Source organism: Xenopus tropicalis, chromosome 8 (assembly GCF_000004195.4).
Source record: "Xenopus tropicalis strain Nigerian chromosome 8, UCB_Xtro_10.0, whole genome shotgun sequence".
Classification (NCBI taxonomy): Eukaryota; Metazoa; Chordata; class Amphibia; order Anura; family Pipidae; genus Xenopus; species Xenopus tropicalis.
The window spans coordinates 128,518,218-128,540,517 of NC_030684.2; the positions used below are offsets into that span (position 1 = coordinate 128,518,218).

A 22,300-nucleotide genomic window follows, 5' to 3' on the forward strand; every position below is an offset into this window, starting at 1 on the left:
CTTTTGAACAGTACTAAATGTGTTACTGATACCAAGAGCCAGACTGGGGAACACTAAGAGATCATTTTTGATAAGAATATAAAACCGAGTCTGCGGTAACTGTCCTAGACCACTCTCATGTGGAGCCTCACTAAGCAAACTGTGTAAGCAAGTAGAATGGGTATAGTAAGCATAATAGAAAAAGACAGTAGGGCAAGATGGCAAAAGTAGGTCAAGATGGCAACTCCACTCTTTACAGAGTTGCATGAAGAACATTACTTTCAATGCTCATTGCCCTGATTGGACAGAATGGTATTAGTAAACGTTTATTCCTCTTATGGTTAAAAGTGATCATGCACAAAAAGATACACTCTTTCCCCAATTTGCTGCCATTGCACTACAGCGCTGCAGAATATATTGGTGCTTTATAAATAAATGTTAATAATAATAATTGCACTGGGTAAAATTGGGATGGACTGATCATTTGGCTATCGGGCCAATGATCGGGACTAATAAGACCTGTCAGGAGATGACTATATCAGCTTTCTAATGCCGACCATGCAGGGCAGGATTTTCAAACCAGACTAAAATATCCCTCATATGTAATAAAAAGCACTAAGTTTGCCCATAAAAACCAATAAGATGTGCTTTTAAACAGTTGACCAGTAAATTATTCATGCTGGTTGCTATGGGTTTCTGCTTCTGAGCAAACTTATTGTCTTTTATTACACAACCCCATATATCTGGACATTATTTTTGGTCAGATCTGGATCAGACAGTTCCTCCTGGGCTGATAAGCTGCTGATTGTGTCTGGAGGAGCCAAGTTTCAGTGGTCTAAACAACTGAAGAAACACTTTGATCACAAATTATATTTTAGTAGCAGTAAAGAGAAGACTTATTTGGGGAAGAGAGGAACCCATGTAACAAAAATGAAGGCTTCTTTAGACTATGATAGTAAGGATACCAAATGATATGAAGCTGTAGACGAGTTAAATACATAGTAGGAACAATTTTTTAGTTGTCAGGAATTTAAACCAAGCCAAGAACCTCAGCATCATCTCTATTTCACAGGCATCCTTGCCTTGCTTGCAGCTATGTCTGAATTGTTGGTTGCTGTTTGTTTTAGGTTGTTGATCTCGATTTAAAGCCTCACTTAATCCCCACTGCTTGCCCTGGCCTTGGATATGCCTCCTGAGTTTAAACTAAAGCACTGGCTGGCCTTGACTTTGCATCTAATGGATTTGCCATCATTTTCACCAGTCTGACCATGACCTGTATCCCGAGTGGAGTTTTCTGTTTGTTTGTTTTTTTAACAGATTCAGTCTAATACTTGTTTTGGGTCCAGTTCCTCTGCAGACTTCTAATGCCAGACTGCACAGTTATAACTACTAGCATCCTCCAGGTGCTACTGAAGTGTGACCTGAAATTATCAGTCAGCACTGTAAAAGAATATAGTGGATTTTACAATGGCAAATACAATGTAGCTTATGACACATATTCTAAAGGCCTGTGCACACATAGGCAAACCTTCCTTATATACATGGACAGCACACATTCCACTCTGTAGCATATTTGCCCACAACAGCCAGTAATAATACAGCATTTCATTAGCCTATTGACCAGATCACTGGTGAAAGCCATGCAATCAGACTGGCCAGTGAACAGAGAGCAGTTGTCCCCAACCAGTGGCCTCAAAATAGGTGCATACGTTTAGTTTGTTACATACGTTAGGTTCATTAAATCCAGGTGTGCTGTTTCTTGTAGGCAGTCAGTCCACATATGGGCTATCAAATAGTAAATTGCTGCCTCTATCTGGCACCTCAGAAACTATTGTAGTGCTTGTATTGCTCCTTAAATCTCTTAACATTTGAATGTGGCTTACAGGTAATAAAGATTGTAGACCCTACCCTAGAATATTCCATGTTAACTGATGTCAGGAGTGATCCTGGACTACTCCATAGAATTCCTTCTGCTTTGCATACAAATAAGGAGGGTATTTTCTCAACCAAAATGCTCCATTATTTAGAAACCACACTATCCCAGGTTCCACTATAGTGTTGGGATGTTTGGGGTCTTCATTGACAGGTATAAAGCGCTTTGGTTAATTCTGTCCCAGATAGCTCATGGTATTAGGTTAGCTTTCACAGACTTAAGCTGGCCATATACGTTCAGATTTTAGTTCTTATGACGAACATTCGGATATTGTTTCAACGCAACAATCTAAAACTAACATTTAGACAGAAATTGTATTATTGACAATTAACAATTACCAGACAGGAAAACTGTATGAATCTCCTTGTTTCTATGATTATATTGGTGCATGTATGGCCAGCTTTAATAATATGATAAAGAATAAACTAAACCCTCGGAGTGCAATTTACAGGTTTTCCTCCAATAACATGAAATAAATGTAAGATTTAACCTTGGCTTACATTATAACTAGACAAATATTGCCACCTGTTTTACATGATGGCATCAACACAGCCGACGCTTGCCAACTGGCAAGAGCCAGGATTGTAACGTTAGCGTGGATTACATGAGGAAATCCAATCATGTTAGATAATTACACTTAGTGCCAACATTCATTCATAAACAAATCAAGTTTTTTTTTTTATATATTTCTTATCTTTATTTAAAAAATAAATATTGCCTTTAAACAGGCAACATTTCACAGTACAAAATATAATAATAATCTTTGTAACTGATATACAAAAACAGCAATGAATATTCCTCTTACAAAAGAAAAAAAAAAAAAAACCCTCCTCGGTGCAAGCATACATTCCCCAAGGAAACACAGAAGTTTTGCAGTGCTAAGTTACAGTACAAGAGATTAAGTGCTTGCTCCAAGAATCTGCAATACAAGTAGAAGTCTGCAAACGTTTAGGTCAAGAATGTTCGAACAGGGAAGGGCGGAAAAATCAAAAACACATTTTCATACATCAATGCAAAAGGAAGCCTTGTTTTAGGAAAGCTAAAAATAGCATAGTAGGCAGCAACATTAGGCTTAAGTGCATTGAAAGACTGGCGTTTTTTTTCTATTTCATTACAGAATACTGTATGTCGACTAACGAGATAAAAATAGCCCTTTATACAGTGAAACTAAAAGCTGCCAGTCGGGACGATAACAAAAATGATTTCATGCGTGTCCCAAAGGCAGATATTATTAATGGTGACGTTTCCTTTCAAGATCTGCAGTAGATTTCAAACATCTTAAATCATTGTACAGACTGAGAAAGTGATGTCACAATTAAAGCTGATCATTTTCCGGAGATCATTGCAATTTTACAAAAGCCCCCTAAGACACTGTTATGCAACAGGCTGAGAATCAGAATATTTTTTAGCTCACTATAGCTGGACGGTCAGTGAAACCTGCCCTAAGACCTGAACAATATAAAGGAGAAGCCATTCTGTAGTGGTTACATATGCCCAACCCCCTCCCCCCAAAAATTTTTTATAATAGCTTAAACATTCCACAGAATAATTAGAAAGTGCTTTACAAAGAAAAACAAAAATACTTAACACTGTTTTCTAACAGGAGAATACTAACAAATGTCACAAAAAAGGACAACATTTTTGCATGTTAATATATAAAGGATCATGCAGCATGCATATCCTGTTTTTTAGAGATATACACGCAGAAGGTTATTGGATTCGGAAAACATAATTGCGGGATTGCATTTGTAGGGTATATTAATGCCAGCTTCTCATGATTTTCTTAATCACCTCATTTACATAATTAAACCCTTCAACATATCAAAAGGGCCAGTAAAGTTACTATCCATCTCTGTCCTCTGAGTTAATGCCCTCGCTGGAATGCTTTCTGGCGTGACTTCTATAGCCCTACTTCATAAGGCACCAGTAGAAAAGGTAGACTAGCATTCTATAGTCATTTGAAATCCTTTGACCCTTGCTTATAAATAAGAGGGCAGGGAGGGGGAAAAGTAAGAATCACACCATTCAGACTCATTAACAGTTTGGTGTTGCTTAATTATCAGTCTTTGTGTGTGCTCTCAGTGATCAAATACTATGTGTGTTCGAATGTCCTCATATCCACCATTGGCCACAGATTCTTGCCCACAAAGGGCATAAAGCAGACCGCTCTTTATCTTCATGGCACATCTTAATCAGGCGATGCAGGTTTAAGGCAAGTGTGAAAGTCTTTCCTTGTCTTTGGTTCAAGCTCCTGAACCAAGCCCTTGAAGAAAAGGCCACTTACAGCTACCACATGGCCACTGTGTAACAGTAGTCAAGTGAAGAATTTAAACATAAAAGAATGAACATCCTTGGTGGTTTCTGCTTTTCGGTTTACTGCACACATGTGTTTTTGTTGACATCAACCTGATGAAGAAAAAATACAAATAGTTTAGCCAAAGGTTAGCCATCTCATTTTTTAGATTAAGTTGTGCTAATTCAAGTGGACAAGCCAAGTAGTATCAATAGAAGAAGCTTACCTCTGTGTAGGTTGGGGGGGGCATGTATTTAAACTCTGGAGCATACATGAAGATAGGGCTGTCGCAGGCTCCATCTAAATCATCCAACAATGGAGTGGTGGGGCTCTCCAGTCTGTGATCTTCAGGAACAATGTCCAGGTAGCCTGGAGGAGCTGAGGGAAATAACAGGAATAATGCATAAGACTTTAGTCTGAATACAACACGTTGGTCTAAAAGAACAATAAACAGAGCAATATTTTAAGAAACACACCTTCTGGGGTGCCTGGGATGTTCAGTTCAATCCAGCTCATCTCAGAGCTGGCCTGGCTTGCCATGCTAGAGGTACGGCTGTTCATTCCAGAAGAACTGGAGCCTATGACAAGGGGCAAGTTGAGGATGATCTTCTTGGCACCAGGGACGCTGACATAGACCTGCAATGTAAAAGGAAGAGTAGTAAGTTATCACTGCAATGCACTGGATTTTATTTCCCTTTCTACTCTCACTTGACTTTTTCAGTAATCATATCAAAGATCTTGGTGGGTTATGCTGATCAAGTTCCTTTCAGTTGGTTACCCACAGAAACCAACCATCATTTAGCTCTGAATAGTCTAGGGTGGTTAAAATAATAAAGGAACCATCTGATTGGAGTTGTCATGGGTTGGTAGACTTAAGCAAGCTTCATACTTCTTGCTAGACACTTCCATTTACACTAGATGACATTGCAACAACCAATCTGACTTAAGCCAAAACTTACCAGCAGGGAGTATTCAACACGCAGGATGTTACACCCCAAGATGGAAGGCTTGATTTTAGGTACACGGATACTCTTCCCTCTCCATGAGTCAGTCATGCCTGAAATGATGTGATTGCCTCTCACACTGCATAATTTCTGAGTGAAGACTTTGGTCTGGCCATTGGCCAGATAGGTGTGCTTGGATATAATGGCAGCTTTGGGGACAACGATGCGGGAGCAAGTGTTCTCAAAGTCAGCAGAGATGCAGATGTCTTCACCTATAAAAGAAGGGTAAATCTAGTTGAGAGGGAAGCCATTTTTTTTATGCAAAAACTAGTTGTCTGCAACATTTTGTCTTTTCTACCTGCAATTCTGACCTTATTTAATTTAGGTTTTTTGGAGTCTTCTTTGAAACCTTATACATACATATGTACCACATATCATTTAGATGGTTAGAGACAAATGAATGGAGGAACCTGCCCCATTGAGCTAATGCTTAAATATATATTGTTGTAGTTATTTATATTCTGTAATTGCATTGATCCCCCATCAGTTCTATCAGTGTATAATTTTAATGTACAGCTCTGTGTACACAAGTATCCAAACATACAAACATAAATTCTGTATCTACATTAAACAAAGAACCTTACCTTCACAGAATCCCTTGCGGTTAATGCAGGCACTCATAGAGATGTGGCCATCAGGAATGAACATGCACGTCATCTTCTTGTACTTTTTGCCAGACACTGGTGACTGCCAGGAAGAAACAAACAAGATTAGTGATGCTCTACTGAGCTGCTAAAGACAGGACACCAGCTACTGCTCTGACCCTCTGACCCTGGGGCTAATCTATAAACTCATTAGCTGCTCTGTCAATGAACCTGACCTATAATGAGTGCTGAAAGGGCAGGAGATCACTCCTCAGATAATCCAAGCATGCAAGACTACCTGCAACTGGGTATTGCAACTTTATACAATAAGGTGTAACTTTACCATTGAATACTTTTATTTCTATGACTGCACATAACTATAAGATCTATAGGACTTAGTATATAAAATATAGTTACCATGAGATCTGGAGTGTCTACATTCACAGAGTCCTCAACTTGAAAGTGCTTCTGTGCTTCTTGGGGAGGATGGGATGGCCGATCGAGGAAAGCTTTAACCCAGTACTTCACAGAACCATACTTTCCTTTGAATGATGACCCCAAAGGACTGCAAAGAGATACAGGACCATAAGACTTGATATACAAAAATAAAACAGACAAAAAAACAAAACACAAGCAGATAAATGTAATTGCTACATTTAATAAAAGCAGGATACCTACCCTTGGGGCAGCTCGAAACCGAACTTGTATTCATAGAAGTTGCCTGGCCTCATAATGACAGATCCATCGGAATCTATTTAAGATAACAAGAGACACAGAAATGAAGTTATAGCTTGGTAAAGTTTTGTCAAGGAATCACAAAATGCTGAATTGCTAACTGCGTGTAGCATTATTGCCTTATGTTGAACAGAAAGGGACAGGACAATCTTCTTTATAAGATACTATTAATCTCCCAGTACGATATGGACTGAATCCAATAGGTTGATCTGAAACTAACACACCCTGCCATGGCAACCGTGCACCAGTGCAGATCGGGATGTCCTGCCAATAGCCTCTGTAGTTTTCACACAAGCATCATATTTCTCACATACAGTGTGCATTACAGTACTGAGCCAGTGCAATAGGATCGCAGGACACAGCACTTCCAGTAGCAGGCTCTGCATACCAGGAATATTTGCCAAGTCCCAAATTCAAGTCCAGATGATGCTTACAGGGACACTGCATAGCGGGGCATTTAATGACCATAGCGGTGCATTTAATGAGTCTATTACTACAGTGCCACCAAGCACAGAGGGACACCAGATAGGAAATCAACATACGCAAAGGGGTATGTCGTCGGGTATAAAGAGCCACATCCTCATAGCCGTCATGCAGTTTAAAGGGACTACAAACCCACTTCCTATCATGCTCGTAATGCTCTTTGAAAGCATCAGGCAACCCAGCAATGCAGAGATAAACAACCCTCCAAACTACTCACAGTACCTCCATCTTTCCCTCCCACCTTTGGCCCCAACATTGCTTCTCACCTGTAGGCTGCTCCTCCATCTGCAAGGTGTCCTCAAATCTCAAGTACTCCATCTCCTGCTTGCAGTTCTGGGACCACAATACTTTGGCCACTCCACAAGCCAACACTCTGACGGCTGTCACCCGGGTCACTTCGGCCACCTCCACCAGGACCTTGCCGGTTACCTTCTCCCCGCCGCAGTACACCTTCTGCGGGTCGGCGAAGGACACTTCGAAGCACTTGACTTTCTTGAAGACAACCATGATGACAATGAGTTCTATTCCAATGGGCAACTAAGAAGCCTGAGAAGACAGTTGGGCTGCAGGGGGCAACCTGTTTGGCAATGAGGAGTCCAATGGAATTGCAAGCAATGAAGAATAGTCCTTAGGTAAGGATCACACAAACAAGCAAAGAATTTTAGTTTCACTTCAGTGTCAGTTCAGTAGTGTGTGATCTCTCTAAGCCTGCACAGAGTTGCACTGGTTAGCAGGTCCCACACTTTCCAACCTACAGGTTGTAAACAACACCAGGAAATCAGCCTGATATAGCCCAACGTAACCCCGCCTCTGCGCTCTAGCTCCGCCCACCTCGTGTATCCCGACGGCTTCCCCATGCTCACCTCATGCACACAGCTGCCATTGGCCGGCGGAATGATGTCACAGGAGAGGCCAGCCAATGGGAGCCGTACGGCAACGCGTGAACAGGGCATGCAAGCGGCGGCAAGGAGTGCGGAGGGGGCGGGGCCTGCGGCTCATTCCTTAGGCTGTTAGTCAGGGCGGGCTGGGCTCGCTGGCTGGGGTGTGTGTGTAGGACTGGGCTCGCTGGCTCTGGGGGTTGTTTACTGTTGCGACTGGTTTCGTCTATATGGGGTAGTCATGTCATTGTGTGGCACCTGTGTATAACGGAATCGCAACATAGATAAAGTACTGTAAGGGCTGAAACTGCCCTCCGGCTCAGAACAGGGTGTAAGTCAATTTGACCCCATGCAGCACTGTTATACCTGGCACTGTTATACCTGGCACTGTAAAAGCGTGTGGCACAAAGGGGTACTGTAGGTACTGTACAAGTGCCCTTATGGTGCTACTGCTGATTTGTTATTCCCAGCATCCCCTGGCAATGATGGGAGGGATTGGAGTTGATAGTTTGGCTGGGATTACCTCATGGCCCCAGACTGTTTTGCCTTACTATACACAGTTCCATTACTATACACCCTGTCCCTCAGTTCTATTACTATACACACTGTCCCTCAGTTCCATTACTATACGCGCTGTCCCACAGTCCCATTACTATACGCGCTGTCCCACAGTTCCATCACTATACGCGCTGTCCCTCAGTTCCATCACTATACGCGCTGTCCCTCAGTTCCATTACTATACACACTGTCCCTCAGTTCCATTACTATACGCGCTGTCCCTCAGTTCCATCACTATACGCGCTGTCCCTCAGTTCCATTACTATACGCGCTGTCCCTCAGTTCCATTACTATACACACTGTCCCTCAGTTCCATTACTATACACACTGTCCCTCAGTTCCATCACTATACGCGCTGTCCCTCAGTCCTATTACTATACACCCTGTCCCTCAGTTCCATCACTATACACCCTGTCCCTCAGTCCTATTACTATACACCCTGTCCCTCAGTTCCATCACTATACACACTGTCCCTCAGTTCCATTACTATACGCGCTGTCCCTCAGTTCCATCACTATACGCGCTGTCCCTCAGTTCCATCACTATACGCGCTGTCCCTCAGTTCCATTACTATACACACTGTCCCTCAGTTCCATTACTATACGCGCTGTCCCTCAGTTCCATCACTATACGCGCTGTCCCTCAGTTCCATTACTATACGCGCTGTCCCTCAGTTCCATTACTATACACACTGTCCCTCAGTTCCATTACTATACACACTGTCCCTCAGTTCCATCACTATACGCGCTGTCCCTCAGTCCTATTACTATACACCCTGTCCCTCAGTTCCATCACTATACACCCTGTCCCTCAGTCCTATTACTATACACCCTGTCCCTCAGTTCCATCACTATACACACTGTCCCTCAGTTCCATTACTATACGCGCTGTCCCTCAGTTCCATCACTATACACACTGTCCCTCAGTTCCATCACTATACACACTGTCCCTCAGTCCCATTACTATACGCGCTGTCCCTCAGTTCCATCACTATACGCGCTGTCCCTCAGTTCCATCACTATACGCGCTGTCCCTCAGTTCCATCACTATACGCGCTGTCCCTCAGTTCCATTACTATACACACTGTCCCTCAGTTCCATCACTATACACCCTGTCCCTCAGTCCTATTACTATACACCCTGTCCCTCAGTTCCATCACTATACACACTGTCCCTCAGTTCCATTACTATACGCGCTGTCCCTCAGTCCTATTACTATACACACTGTCCCTCAGTCCCATCACTATACACCCTGTCCCTCAGTCCTATTACTATACACACTGTCCCTCAGTCCCATCACTATACACCCTGTCCCTCAGTCCTATTACTATACACACTGTCCCTCAGTCCCATTACTATACACCCTGTCCCTCAGTCCCATTACTATACGCGCTGTCCCTCAGTTCCATTACTATACACCCTGTCCCTCAGTTCCATTACTATACACCCTGTCCCTCAGTTCCATTACTATACGCGCTGTCCCTCAGTTCCATCACTATACGCGCTGTCCCTCAGTTCCATCACTATACGCGCTGTCCCTCAGTTCCATTACTATACGCGCTGTCCCACAGTCCCATTACTATACGCGCTGTCCCACAGTCCCATTACTATACGCGCTGTCCCTCAGTTTCATTACTATACACACTGTCCCTCAGTTCCATCACTATACACCCTGTCCCTCAGTCCTATTACTATACGCGCTGTCCCTCAGTTCCATTACTATACACCCTGTCCCTCAGTTCCATCACTATACACACTGTCCCTCAGTTCCATTACTATACGCGCTGTCCCTCAGTTCCATCACTATACACACTGTCCCTCAGTTCCATCACTATACACACTGTCCCTCAGTCCCATTACTATACGTGCTGTCCCTCAGTTCCATCACTATACGCGCTGTCCCTCAGTTCCATTACTATACGCGCTGTCCCTCAGTTCCATTACTATACACACTGTCCCTCAGTTCCATCACTATACACACTGTCCCTCAGTTCCATTACTATACGCGCTGTCCCTCAGTCCTATTACTATACACACTGTCCCTCAGTTCCATTACTATACACCCTGTCCCTCAGTCCTATTACTATACACCCTGTCCCTCAGTTCCATCACTATACACACTGTCCCTCAGTTCCATTACTATACGCGCTGTCCCTCAGTTCCATCACTATACACACTGTCCCTCAGTTCCATTACTATACGCGCTGTCCCTCAGTTCCATTACTATACGCGCTGTCCCTCAGTTCCATTACTATACACACTGTCCCTCAGTTCCATCACTATACACACTGTCCCTCAGTTCCATTACTATACGCGCTGTCCCTCAGTCCTATTACTATACACACTGTCCCTCAGTTCCATTACTATACACCCTGTCCCTCAGTCCTATTACTATACACCCTGTCCCTCAGTTCCATCACTATACACACTGTCCCTCAGTTCCATTACTATACGCGCTGTCCCTCAGTCCTATTACTATACACACTGTCCCTCAGTCCCATCACTATTCACCCTGTCCCTCAGTCCTATTACTATACACACTGTCCCTCAGTCCCATCACTATACACCCTGTCCCTCAGTCCTATTACTATACACACTGTCCCTCAGTCCCATTACTATACACCCTGTCCCTCAGTCCCATTACTATACGCGCTGTCCCTCAGTTCCATTACTATACACCCTGTCCCTCAGTTCCATTACTATACACCCTGTCCCTCAGTTCCATTACTATACGCGCTGTCCCTCAGTTCCATCACTATACGCGCTGTCCCTCAGTTCCATCACTATACGCGCTGTCCCTCAGTTCCATTACTATACGCGCTGTCCCACAGTCCCATTACTATACGCGCTGTCCCACAGTCCCATTACTATACGCGCTGTCCCTCAGTTCCATTACTATACGCGCTGTCCCTCAGTTCCATTACTATACACACTGTCCCTCAGTTCCATTACTATACACCCTGTCCCTCAGTTCCATTACTATACACTGTCCCTCAGTCCTATTACTATACGCACTGTCCCTCAGTTCCATTACTATACACACTGTCCCTCAGTTCCATTACTATACACACTGTCCCACAGTTCCATTACTATACACCCTGTCCCTCAGTTCCATTACTATACACCCTGTCCCTCAGTCCCATTACTATACGTGCTGTCCCTCAGTCCCATTACTATACGTGCTGTCCCTCAGTTCCATTACTATACGTGCTGTCCCTCAGTCCCATTACTATACGCGCTGTCCCTCAGTTCCATTACTATACGCCCTGTCCCTCAGTTCCATTACTATACGCGCTGTCCCTCAGTTCCATTACTATACACCCTGTCCCTCAGTTCCATTACTATACACCCTGTCCCTCAGTTCCATTACTATACACCCTGTCCCTCAGTCCCATTACTATACGTGCTGTCCCTCAGTCCCATTACTATACGTGCTGTCCCTCAGTTCCATTACTATACGTGCTGTCCCTCAGTCCCATTACTATACGCGCTGTCCCTCAGTTCCATTACTATACGCCCTGTCCCTCAGTTCCATTACTATACGCGCTGTCCCTCAGTTCCATTACTATACGCGCTGTCCCTCAGTTCCATCACTATACGCGCTGTCCCTCAGTTCCATCACTATACGCGCTGTCCCACAGTTCCATTACTATACGCACTGTCCCTCAGTTCCATCACTATACGCGCTGTCCCTCAGTTCCATCACTATACGCGCTGTCCCACAGTTCCATTACTATACGCACTGTCCCTCAGTTCCATTACTATACGTGCTGTCCCTCAGTTCCATTACTATACGCGCTGTCCCTCAGTTCCATCACTATACGCGCTGTCCCTCAGTTCCATCACTATACGCGCTGTCCCACAGTTCCATTACTATACGCGCTGTCCCTCAGTTCCATCACTATACGCGCTGTCCCTCAGTTCCATCACTATACGCGCTGTCCCACAGTTCCATTACTATACGCACTGTCCCTCAGTTCCATTACTATACGCGCTGTCCCACAGTTCCATTACTATACGCGCTGTCCCTCAGTTCCATTACTATACGCGCTGTCCCTCAGTTCCATCACTATACGCGCTGTCCCTCAGTTCCATCACTATACGCGCTGTCCCACAGTTCCATTACTATACGCACTGTCCCTCAGTTCCATTACTATACGCGCTGTCCCACAGTTCCATTACTATACGCGCTGTCCCTCAGTTCCATTACTATACGCGCTGTCCCTCAGTTCCATCACTATACGCGCTGTCCCTCAGTTCCATCACTATACGCGCTGTCCCACAGTTCCATTACTATACGCGCTGTCCCTCAGTTCCATTACTATACGCGCTGTCCCTCAGTTCCATCACTATACGCGCTGTCCCTCAGTTCCATTACTATACGCGCTGTCCCACAGTCCCATTACTATACGCGCTGTCCCTCAGTTCCATTACTATACGCGCTGTCCCTCAGTTCCATCACTATACGCGCTGTCCCTCAGTGCCATTATACGCACTGTCCCTCAGTTCCAGTGGGTGACAGGTTGGGGTTCCAGGTCTGATTGGACCCATGCAGTTCTTTGTCCCACAGTTCCAGCTTTATCCCTTGATGCTTTTTTGCCTATTAATACATACTATTATGTCACTGTTACAGCATCTTCCACTGATACTGTTGTGTTTTGCTATACACATGATGCGAGAGTCCTGTGACTTTAGGCAGTGTGGAGATGATATTGTAACAATGTTTTTCTTTAGGGCTATGGTACACGGGATGTATTCTCTGCTGGGGTACATTCAGCAGAAGTGCCCAAACCCGTCACTGCCTCCTACAACGTTATAATGTGGCTTGTCACTACCATCAAACACGTGAACATGGCTGACAATCTTGCATCCATAAACTGTAAAAGACTCACTAAAGTAGAAAGGATGGCCCAGGTGCTCCAGCCCCAGACCCTCAGCTCAAGGGAGCGGACAATCTGTTAGCATAGAACCAAAAGAAAAAGGGCAACAGGCCAATTTAAAATTAAAAAATATTTTTTTTTATTAAACACTTATGTCCATCTGACACTTTATCATAGGCTTGTCACTACCATTACAGTAGCATGTTTCCCAAAGAATATGCCCTGCATCAGCATTACTATATACACACTATACCATAGTTACACCTGCCTTGGCATTACCTTCTGGCACCATCTTGCTTTGTTATACACCATGCCACAGTGACAGCCCTTTGCCTTGCCACCATCCTGCCTTACAATACACACTCACAGTGTGTGGCTATACACAGGCAGATTTAAACTAACAATTTGAGCAATTCAGACTTAGTTGGTAGCTTATCTACCCATGTATGGGGCCCTCAAACTGGCCTGCCTGACCAATACATGGGCTAAATTTGGGCAGATGTTGCTAAAAACGGATGTGATACAGTCAGAAGACTGGCTATTTACTGGCGCCGATTGAGGCCATTCTGAGGGCCCCATACACAAGCAGATATGCTGTCAACTTGCTCAGAGTGGTCCAAATTGTCATCTTAAATCTGTGTATGGCCACCTTTGGGGTGAAGACACATGGAGCTACTAGTAGCAGCTACTTGTCGTGGCTACTAAAATAGACTATGCTGATCATTTACTGATAATTGTCTCTGCATGTGTTTTAGCAGGGTCAATTCTCAGTATTGTCTATGGCAGGGTATTTTCTGGTGTAGCCGTGAAAAAGTAGCTGCTACTTGTAGCTCTGTGTGTCTTCACCCTTAGCTCTGGGAGTCACAATGGCATTTCTTTATAATCTTCTGTTATGCTGCTTTCCCCACAGTCAGACTTACAGAGAGAAACCAGCACTGGATGGGGCCAGTTATTTCTATCCTGTATCTTTAGACAAGCTTACTGATAGTTTAAAGCTTTGCTTATACAAGAATCAGTAAGTACAGGAGGAAGTGATTTGTTTAGATTATTTTCTGTGAGTGTTTGTTTAGTTTGGAGTATTATTAGCAGGAAATTTTCCCCCATGCAGGTTGGGGTAGTGTATGCACGCTCAATCCTGCCAGAACTGAAGCCATTATATGGGGAACAGCGCCACCTATCTGCAAATAGCTCTAGTGCTCCTTGAATAGAATTTCTCTCCATTTGAGAATAAAATTAAATCAGAACAAACCAACATCAAAACTGTGCTATATGTAGAAACTTATTGTATACATTGTGTGAATGGGATGAAAAAAAAAAGTTAAATGTCCCCCTGTTACTGTGTAGGCCCCCTTTAAACATTGGAGTAACTGCCGGGGATCCTGCATTGCATAACTCCTCTGGTCGAAAGAGGCTCCAGAAGACTCTTGCTTAATTTCTATCATGTTGTGAGGTGTATGTTTCCTTTATATTTGCAGTTACTTGTTGGTTTAATCCAGCCACATATCCCCTTCAGCGATAACACTCCAGATAGATAGATGATAGATATATAGATAGATAGATAGATAGATAGATAGATAGATATGCCATTATGCACAGGGTGGGGGGTTTAATATTTGGCTCAGAACTAAATATTAACTAAGCACTGTCAGGTACATATTTAGACCCCTTAGCTAATGACAGTCCCTTCGGAGAGTACCAGTGATTCATGATGACAGAAAGTATGAAGGCGTGTAGGGGGCTTGTGCATGGGAAAGGGCTGGCTGCCAAGTTGTTAAATAACTTTCTATATATACGTTTACATGCCAACAAAGTATATGGCTGTCATTGTTGGGAATTTCATAACCTGACTGGCCCATACAGTTAAAAAAAAATACCCCGTGCTGGCAATTTCTAGAAAAATAGTATATTAGTGTGAAAAAATGCAGTGTACTGCTAAGTCAAGTAGTAAAGTGTGAGCAGCGGAGCTCCTGTTAGCCATATCAACAACAGCAGCCCAGTCCTACCGTGTACTAGAGATATATTGATAATGAGAAATTCCATGGGAAAAGCAATGCCCATCTACAGCAGCGTTCCCCAACCAGTGACTCAGGAGGTACATGTTGCTCACCAACCCCTTGGATGTTGCTCCCAGGGGCCTCACAAAAGGTGCTCATTTTTGAATTCCTGGCTTGGAGGCAAGTTTTGGTTGCATAAAACCCAGTGTAAAGGCAAACAGAGCCTTCCATAGGCTGCCAGTCCACATAGGGGCTACCAAATAGCCAATTATAGCTCTTATTTGCACCCCAAAGAACTTTTTCCATGCTTGTGTTGCTCCCCAACACTTTTTCCATTTTAATGTAGCTCATGGATATAAAAGGTTGGGGATGCCTGATGTACAGAGTTTGAGACTTTAGGTTAGTGTAACAAGGGGCAAGTAAAGCTTATGGCTCGTGGGGAATATTCTCTGCTGGATAAGAAACAGCAGGTGAGTTCCATTGAACTAAATGACAAACGTAATGGCAAATCTATGGCAGTTCCATGTCAATGCTTTTCAATCGGCCGTAGTCCACTAGTTGGGGGCTACTTGAGTCCAAGCCCATTGCCGGTCCAACCTATCAGGGTACCCATGTCTGACAAGATTAGACTTTCCAAGAGTGAATTCTCTTTCAGCCGCTAGCCTTCTATACCTTCTAAACCAAATAAGTGTCAGGCCTGGCTAAATACCAAACTCATAATCAGGGGAATGAAACAGAGTGTAAGTTTACTGGAGGCACAGGATCCAGCACTATCACTGGGAAAACTGCCCAGGTCTAATCTAATGCAGCCACTTAGACCAATGAATTGCTTTACGCGGTGGGAAGGAAGAGATGGATAGTATGAATGAACTCATCCATAAAATAAAGTGGATTCAATGGAATGAAATGCAACAATACATAATGAATACAGTCATAAAGTTCATGGAAAACTATAGCAAATAAAATGTATAAATAATATATATGTGTATATAAATGCGTATATTAAATCCAGTTAATAAATTAGGCCTCACATTCACTTAAAGGGGACAATGAATATTTAATATTTGGGGGGCTTGCGGTTTCTGTGGTGGGCCCCAGGTGCCCCAGTCAGACAATGCGGTGCAATCTCTATGGCCCTACATTGTGCCCAAATTATACGTGACCCCTTTCAGTGAGGAATTTTGTTAATATGTTTCACTGTATACTCAGGGAATATGCAGGGATCCTCCTCCAAAGCATCTATTTTTTGGAAAACTCTTGTTTGCGTGATACTAATAGTATGACTGTGTATGGTTGCCTGCAGCACGAACAGGAATTCATCACAAGCCCCATCCTGTGATTCCTTATAATGCCATTTAAGTTTCACAGCTATCAGTGCTGTCTTTAGTTGGCTTAGCTTGGGGCAAAACAGGCTTTCCAACCCTAATTTATACAGCGCTGTGTACATACGTAGTGCTATATAAATAAAGGTATATCAAGTAGGTCCAGTCTACTGACCTCAGCTTTTGTTGAACTATAAGTGCCAGGAATCCCTGATTAAATTTGATTTTGAACTTCACACTGGCCCCCTAAGCTTATAACAAGGTTACAGATATATAGAATTATTGGGGTAACAGTCACCCTGCTATAGTTCCAGGGGTACCCAGGGCACAAATTAGCACTCACCCCAAATCTCCCCCTAACTGGCCTTCAGGCCCCCTTAGCTCATAACAAGGTTACAGATATATAGAAACATTGGGGTAACAGTCACCCTGCTATAGTTCCAGGGGTACCCAGGGCACAAATAAGCACTCATCCCAAATCCCCCCCTAACTGGCCTTCAGGCTGGGCCCCCTTAGCTCATAACAAGGTTACAGATTTAGAGAAACATTGGGGTAACAGTCACGCTGCTATAGTTCCAGGGGTACCCAGGGCACAAATAAGCACTCACCCCAAATCTCCCCTAACTGGCCTTCAGGCTGGGCCCCCTTAGCTCATAACAAGGTTACAGATATATAGAAACATTGGGGTAACAGTCACCCTGCTATAGTTCCAGGGGTACCCAGGGCACAAATAAGCACTCACCCCAAATCTCCCCCTAACTGGCCTTCAGGCTGGCCCCCTTAGCTCATAACAAGGTTACAGATTTAGAGAAATATTGGGGTAACAGTCACGCTGCTATAGTTCCAGGGGTACCCAGGGCACAAATAAGCACTCACCCCAAATCCCCCCCCTAACTGGCCTTCAGGCTGGGCCCCCTTAGCCCATAACAAGGTTGCAGATATATAGAAACATTGGGGTAACAGTCACCCTGCTATAGTTCCAGGGGTACCCAGGGTACAAATAAGCACTCACCCTAAATCCCCCCCTAACTGGCCTTCAGGCTGGGCCCCCTTAGCCCATAACAAGGTTACAGATATATAGAAACATTGGGGTAACAGTCACCCTGCTATAGTTCCACTCTCACACCCTTGGGTGTGCAAGGTTGGGGGTGCTACTCACCCATGTAATGTGGAAAGAAGAACTGTTAGGCAGTGAAGGTATAACATAATACTGTTTCTGTATTACCCATTACTGGCACGGTATAATTATCTATGGCTCATAAGGAATATTCCGTGTGTCTCACACTAGAAGCATTCGCCCAAATGAAAGTGAAACAGAATAGTGCCATGCCTGACTCACATTAAGCACATTACTGGCCACACAATGAGCAATGCAGTTGGGCAGCAGGGCTATACCCGAGGGGGCCACAATTTTGCACATACAGACATGCTGAGCGGCTGACATCTGATCTGGATGCTCAGTAAATAAATCCCATCATGTAACTGCCTACTAATGATGACTTGGAGGAGTTATCAGATGAGCTGGAAACAGAGAAGGGCACATGAGTCTATCAGTCCAGACATTGCCTTTGGGCTAAACAGACAGATCCATGATAAGTAGCCATTTTGTTGCTTGGCCAGACTTCCCCCATTGCCCTCTATACAGAAGAGAGGAGAAAAGGAGAGACAAAAAGGCCAAAAAGAGGAAATGGGTGGAATTTAGTTGAAACATACAGTAACCTTGTTGGAAATAGGTGTGGCCTCGGTGGGTTACCCCTCATTTTGTCTATCTATCTATCTATCTATCTATCTATCTATCTATCTATCTATCTATCATCTATCTATCTATCTATCTATCTAGTATCTATCTATCATCTATCTATCTATCTATCTATCTATCTAGTATCTATCTCTCTTTCCACCCTCTCTCTCTCGCTCTCTCCCTTTTAATCTAATTATCTATTACATTTCTCTATCTCTTTATCTCTCTAATTAATTATCTATTTAGCTTATCTATCTATCTATCTATCATTGATCATCTATTCAATTTCTCTATCTCTATATCTGTCTAAGGGCTCTGGCACACGGGGAGATTATTCGCCCGCGACAAATCTCCCTGTTCGCGGGCGAATAATCTTGTTATCTCTCTAATTAACTATCTCTCTGTCTGTCTATCTATCTATCTTTCTATCTTTCCTTTTATTCTAATAATCAGTCGATTATCTATCACATTTCTCTATCTGTCTAATTATCTATCTATCTATCATCTATCTATCATCTATCTATATCTATCTATCATCTATCTATCTATCTATCTATCTATCTATCGCTATCTATCTATTTATCATCTATCTCTGTCTCTATTAACTAGTAATTCATGTGTCACTGTTGGTGTTTATAGGCTATAGCTGTTGATCTAAAGGAAGCGCAGTGTTGCGTAAGGTCTGTAGCAGCGGATGAGTTAGCAGTTTGTTCATAGAGAAAGAGTCAGACAGAGTTTCCGGGCAGTGTCCCACCACAGCCTCCTCTATAGAAAGGAACAAGAGATCCCATATGGGCTGCAGATCCCAGCTGGGCTTCATACACAGCTCAGATACATGTTACTATATAGCTGTGTATGTCCTGCTCAGTAATGCCTCCTGTGTATGATATATACTCCATATGTCATTGCTTAGTTATCCAGGCAAGCATTCGACCAGGGAAGCATTTGACCAGGCAAGCATTGGACCAGGCAAGCATTGGACCAGGCAAGCATTGGACCAGGCAAGCATTTGACCAGGCAAGCATTGGACCAGGCAAGCATTGGACCAGGCAAGCATTGGACCAGAATAAAAAAACTGCTGGCAGTACTTGCTCAAATCTGTGGATGAATTTTTAACTGCAGCATACAACTAAGTCATGCTGCTTGGCATGCTGGGAATTCCTAGTGCCATATGATTCCGTAACCAAACAATATTTTATTGGTGCGACCAACTGGTACTGTTAAAAGTCATAAGCAATGGACCCTAAACTGAGGGTCTGCCCCCCCTCTCAGTGGGACCCTAAACCTTGGGAGGGGTGCTCCAGACTATAGGCCAGTTTGGAGAGATTTGGGAGGGATGCCCTTAGCTACCCCTTGGAGCCCAAGTAAATGTCAGTCAGAGTAAGACTGGGGGTAAAAATGTGAATTCAGTTGCAGTGCCCAATTTCCGGCCGAGATGGTGCAACTTTAGTGTGTGCAGCATCAATAACTCCATTAGCTTCCTTTGGTGCAGGTCAATTGCATCCATGAATGCAACTAGCTAGGGTAAAACTGTACAAACGCCAGGTCCGGACAGGCAGGGGTTCAAGGGTTCCCTAGTATGGCCACCCGTTGCTAGGGGCATGTATGGGTGCAAATACTGTTGTCAGTATTGTCTGTGCATGTTCATAACATTTTGCATTTGTGAATGAAACATTTAAATCCCAAACTGAACTAGGGGTTTACCTTTAAATTAACTTTTAGGGCCCCATTAACTAACATTCAGTTTTTCATGGTTTTTTTTTAGGTTTTTGAAACCACGAATAACTTCATTTCCATGAATGGCAGTCATCTATCAAAAGATCCAAATGGAAAAGGCATGAATGAAAAAAGACCCAGAAAAAAACCTCCAAAGCTGCGAATTAATTAAAATTAAATCGTCGAACAAAAACTGCAACTTTTTCGTATTGTCAAACAAATGACAGCGTGAAAGAAAACCCAGAAAACCACTAAAACCGTGAAGCAAAGAAAGATCTTCCAGTTGTAAAAGGGACATCTGCCATTGATGTCTACATGATCTCAACAGGTTTTAGATGGCGTTACTTTTTCTTTTAGATTTGTCATTGTTTTGTCGCATAACAAGAGTTTTAGTGAATGGCTCCCCTTAGTGTGATGGAGAAAATGCTATTCTGGGACAATTTGCAATTGGTCTTCATGTTTTATATTGTTTGTGATTTTTGAATCATTTAGCTTTTTCTTCGGTAGCTCTCCAGTTCAGAATTTTAGCAGCTATCTGGTTGCTAGGGTCCAAATTAGCCTAGCAACCAGGCAGTGGTTTAAAAGAGGAACTGAAATATGAATAGGAAAGAACTAAATAGAAAGATAAGTAATAAAAAATAACAATAATAATAAAACTGTAACCTTACAGAGAAATAGTTTTATAGCTGTCAGTGACCCCCCCCCCCCCCATATGAAAGCTGGAAAGAGACATAAGTAATTCAAATGAAGACCAATTGCAAAGTTGCTAACTGATAATTCTATAACATTCTAAAAGTTAATTTAAAGGTGTGCACACCACTCCCCCAGCGTGTGTTAGTACAGGATACAGCAAGAACCCCCATGGAGATGAGCCCACTCCCCCAGCGTGGGTTAGTACAGGATACAGCAAGAACCCCAAACAGCTCATTGAGTACATGCGCCCTATCAGTGAGTGGGATGGAGGTTGAAGAATTTGCCCATTACTATGAAATGTTCCAAGAGCGACTCAAGAAACATTCCGTGCATTGCTGCTCTCAGTAAACAGGATGCGAGCTGTTCTGCACATGAGTCAGGCTGGGCAGCCGGAGAGCTTCACAATCAGTCTGATCCATAGCAGAACCTGGGAAGGATCTCTCATTGGTTCTTATTGTTGGTTATCTGTTTATACCCCTGGCACTGTGGCAGTTTATATACAGCTGTTCCATATATACCCCCGATGGCATGAACTTTGTGCCCATCTTGTCTGCAAATATCTTAGGGTAGATTGGCACCAACAAAATCTGAATCTGGCCCAGTGGAGTGTCTGGCAGGAGAATGCAGATAGATAGACAGACAGATATACAGACAGACAGATGAATGAATAGATAGATAGAGGATATATAGATAATAGAAAGAAAGAAATAGAGATAGATAGACAAATGGACAGAAAGAAAGGAAGAAATAAAGAAAGATGATAGATAGATAATAGGATGAAAGAAAGATATAGACAAATAGAAGAAAGAAAGAAAGAAAGAAAGAAAAGAGATAGATATAGATATAGGTAGATGGATAGATAGATAGATAGATGATAGATAGATGGATAGATAGATAGATTGATAGATAATTAGACAGAGAGATAGAGAAGCCATAGAGAGATATGGGACTTGTTATCAAAATGCTCAGGACCTGGGGTTCTCCAGAAAAGGTTTCTTTCCGTAATTTGGATCTCCATACGTTACCTCTACTAAAAAAATAATTAAAACAGTAAACACAATAGTAATGTTCTGCCCCCAATAAGGGGTAATTATATCTTAGTTGGGATCAAGTACAGGTACTGTTTTATTATTACAGAGAAAAGGGAATCATTTAACCATGAAATAAACCCAATAGGGCTGTTCTGCCCCCAATAAGGGGTAATTATATCTTAGTTGGGATCAAGTACAGATACTGTTTTATTATTACAGAGAAAAGGGAATCATTTAACTATTAAATAAACCCAATTGGGCTGTTCTGCCCCCAATAAGGGGTAATTATATCTTAGTTGGGATCAAGTACAGGTACTGTTTTATTATTACAGAGAAAAGGGAATCATTTAACCATTAAATAAACCCAATAGGACTGTTCTGCCCCCAATAAGGGGTAATTATATCTTAGTTGGGATCAAGTACAGGTACTGTTTTATTATTACAAAGAAAAGGGAATCATTTAAACATGAAATAAAC

At 43.0% G+C, this 22,300-nt stretch overlaps 1 protein-coding gene and 1 long non-coding RNA gene across 2 annotated transcripts; one reads left to right on the forward strand and one right to left on the reverse strand.

Annotated features, from left to right (window-relative positions):
* Window positions 1–2,839: 2,839 nt before the first annotated feature.
* txnip (thioredoxin interacting protein) lies at window positions 2,840–7,518 on the reverse strand. The gene is made up of 8 exons (XM_002938464.4): window positions 7,278–7,518; window positions 6,472–6,544; window positions 6,211–6,358; window positions 5,794–5,896; window positions 5,165–5,421; window positions 4,682–4,841; window positions 4,432–4,583; window positions 2,840–4,318 (listed from the first exon to the last, which is right to left on the reverse strand). The coding sequence occupies exons 1-8, from the start codon at window positions 7,516–7,518 to the stop codon at window positions 4,286–4,288; spliced, it is 1,167 nt and encodes a 388-aa protein (XP_002938510.2). The 3' UTR covers window positions 2,840–4,285.
* LOC105948235 lies at window positions 6,946–20,292 on the forward strand. Its single transcript, XR_001171652.3, has 2 exons — window positions 6,946–7,643; window positions 20,149–20,292. It is a non-coding gene; the product is annotated as an uncharacterized LOC105948235 (long non-coding RNA).
* The last annotated feature ends 2,008 nt before the right edge of the window (window positions 20,293–22,300 follow it).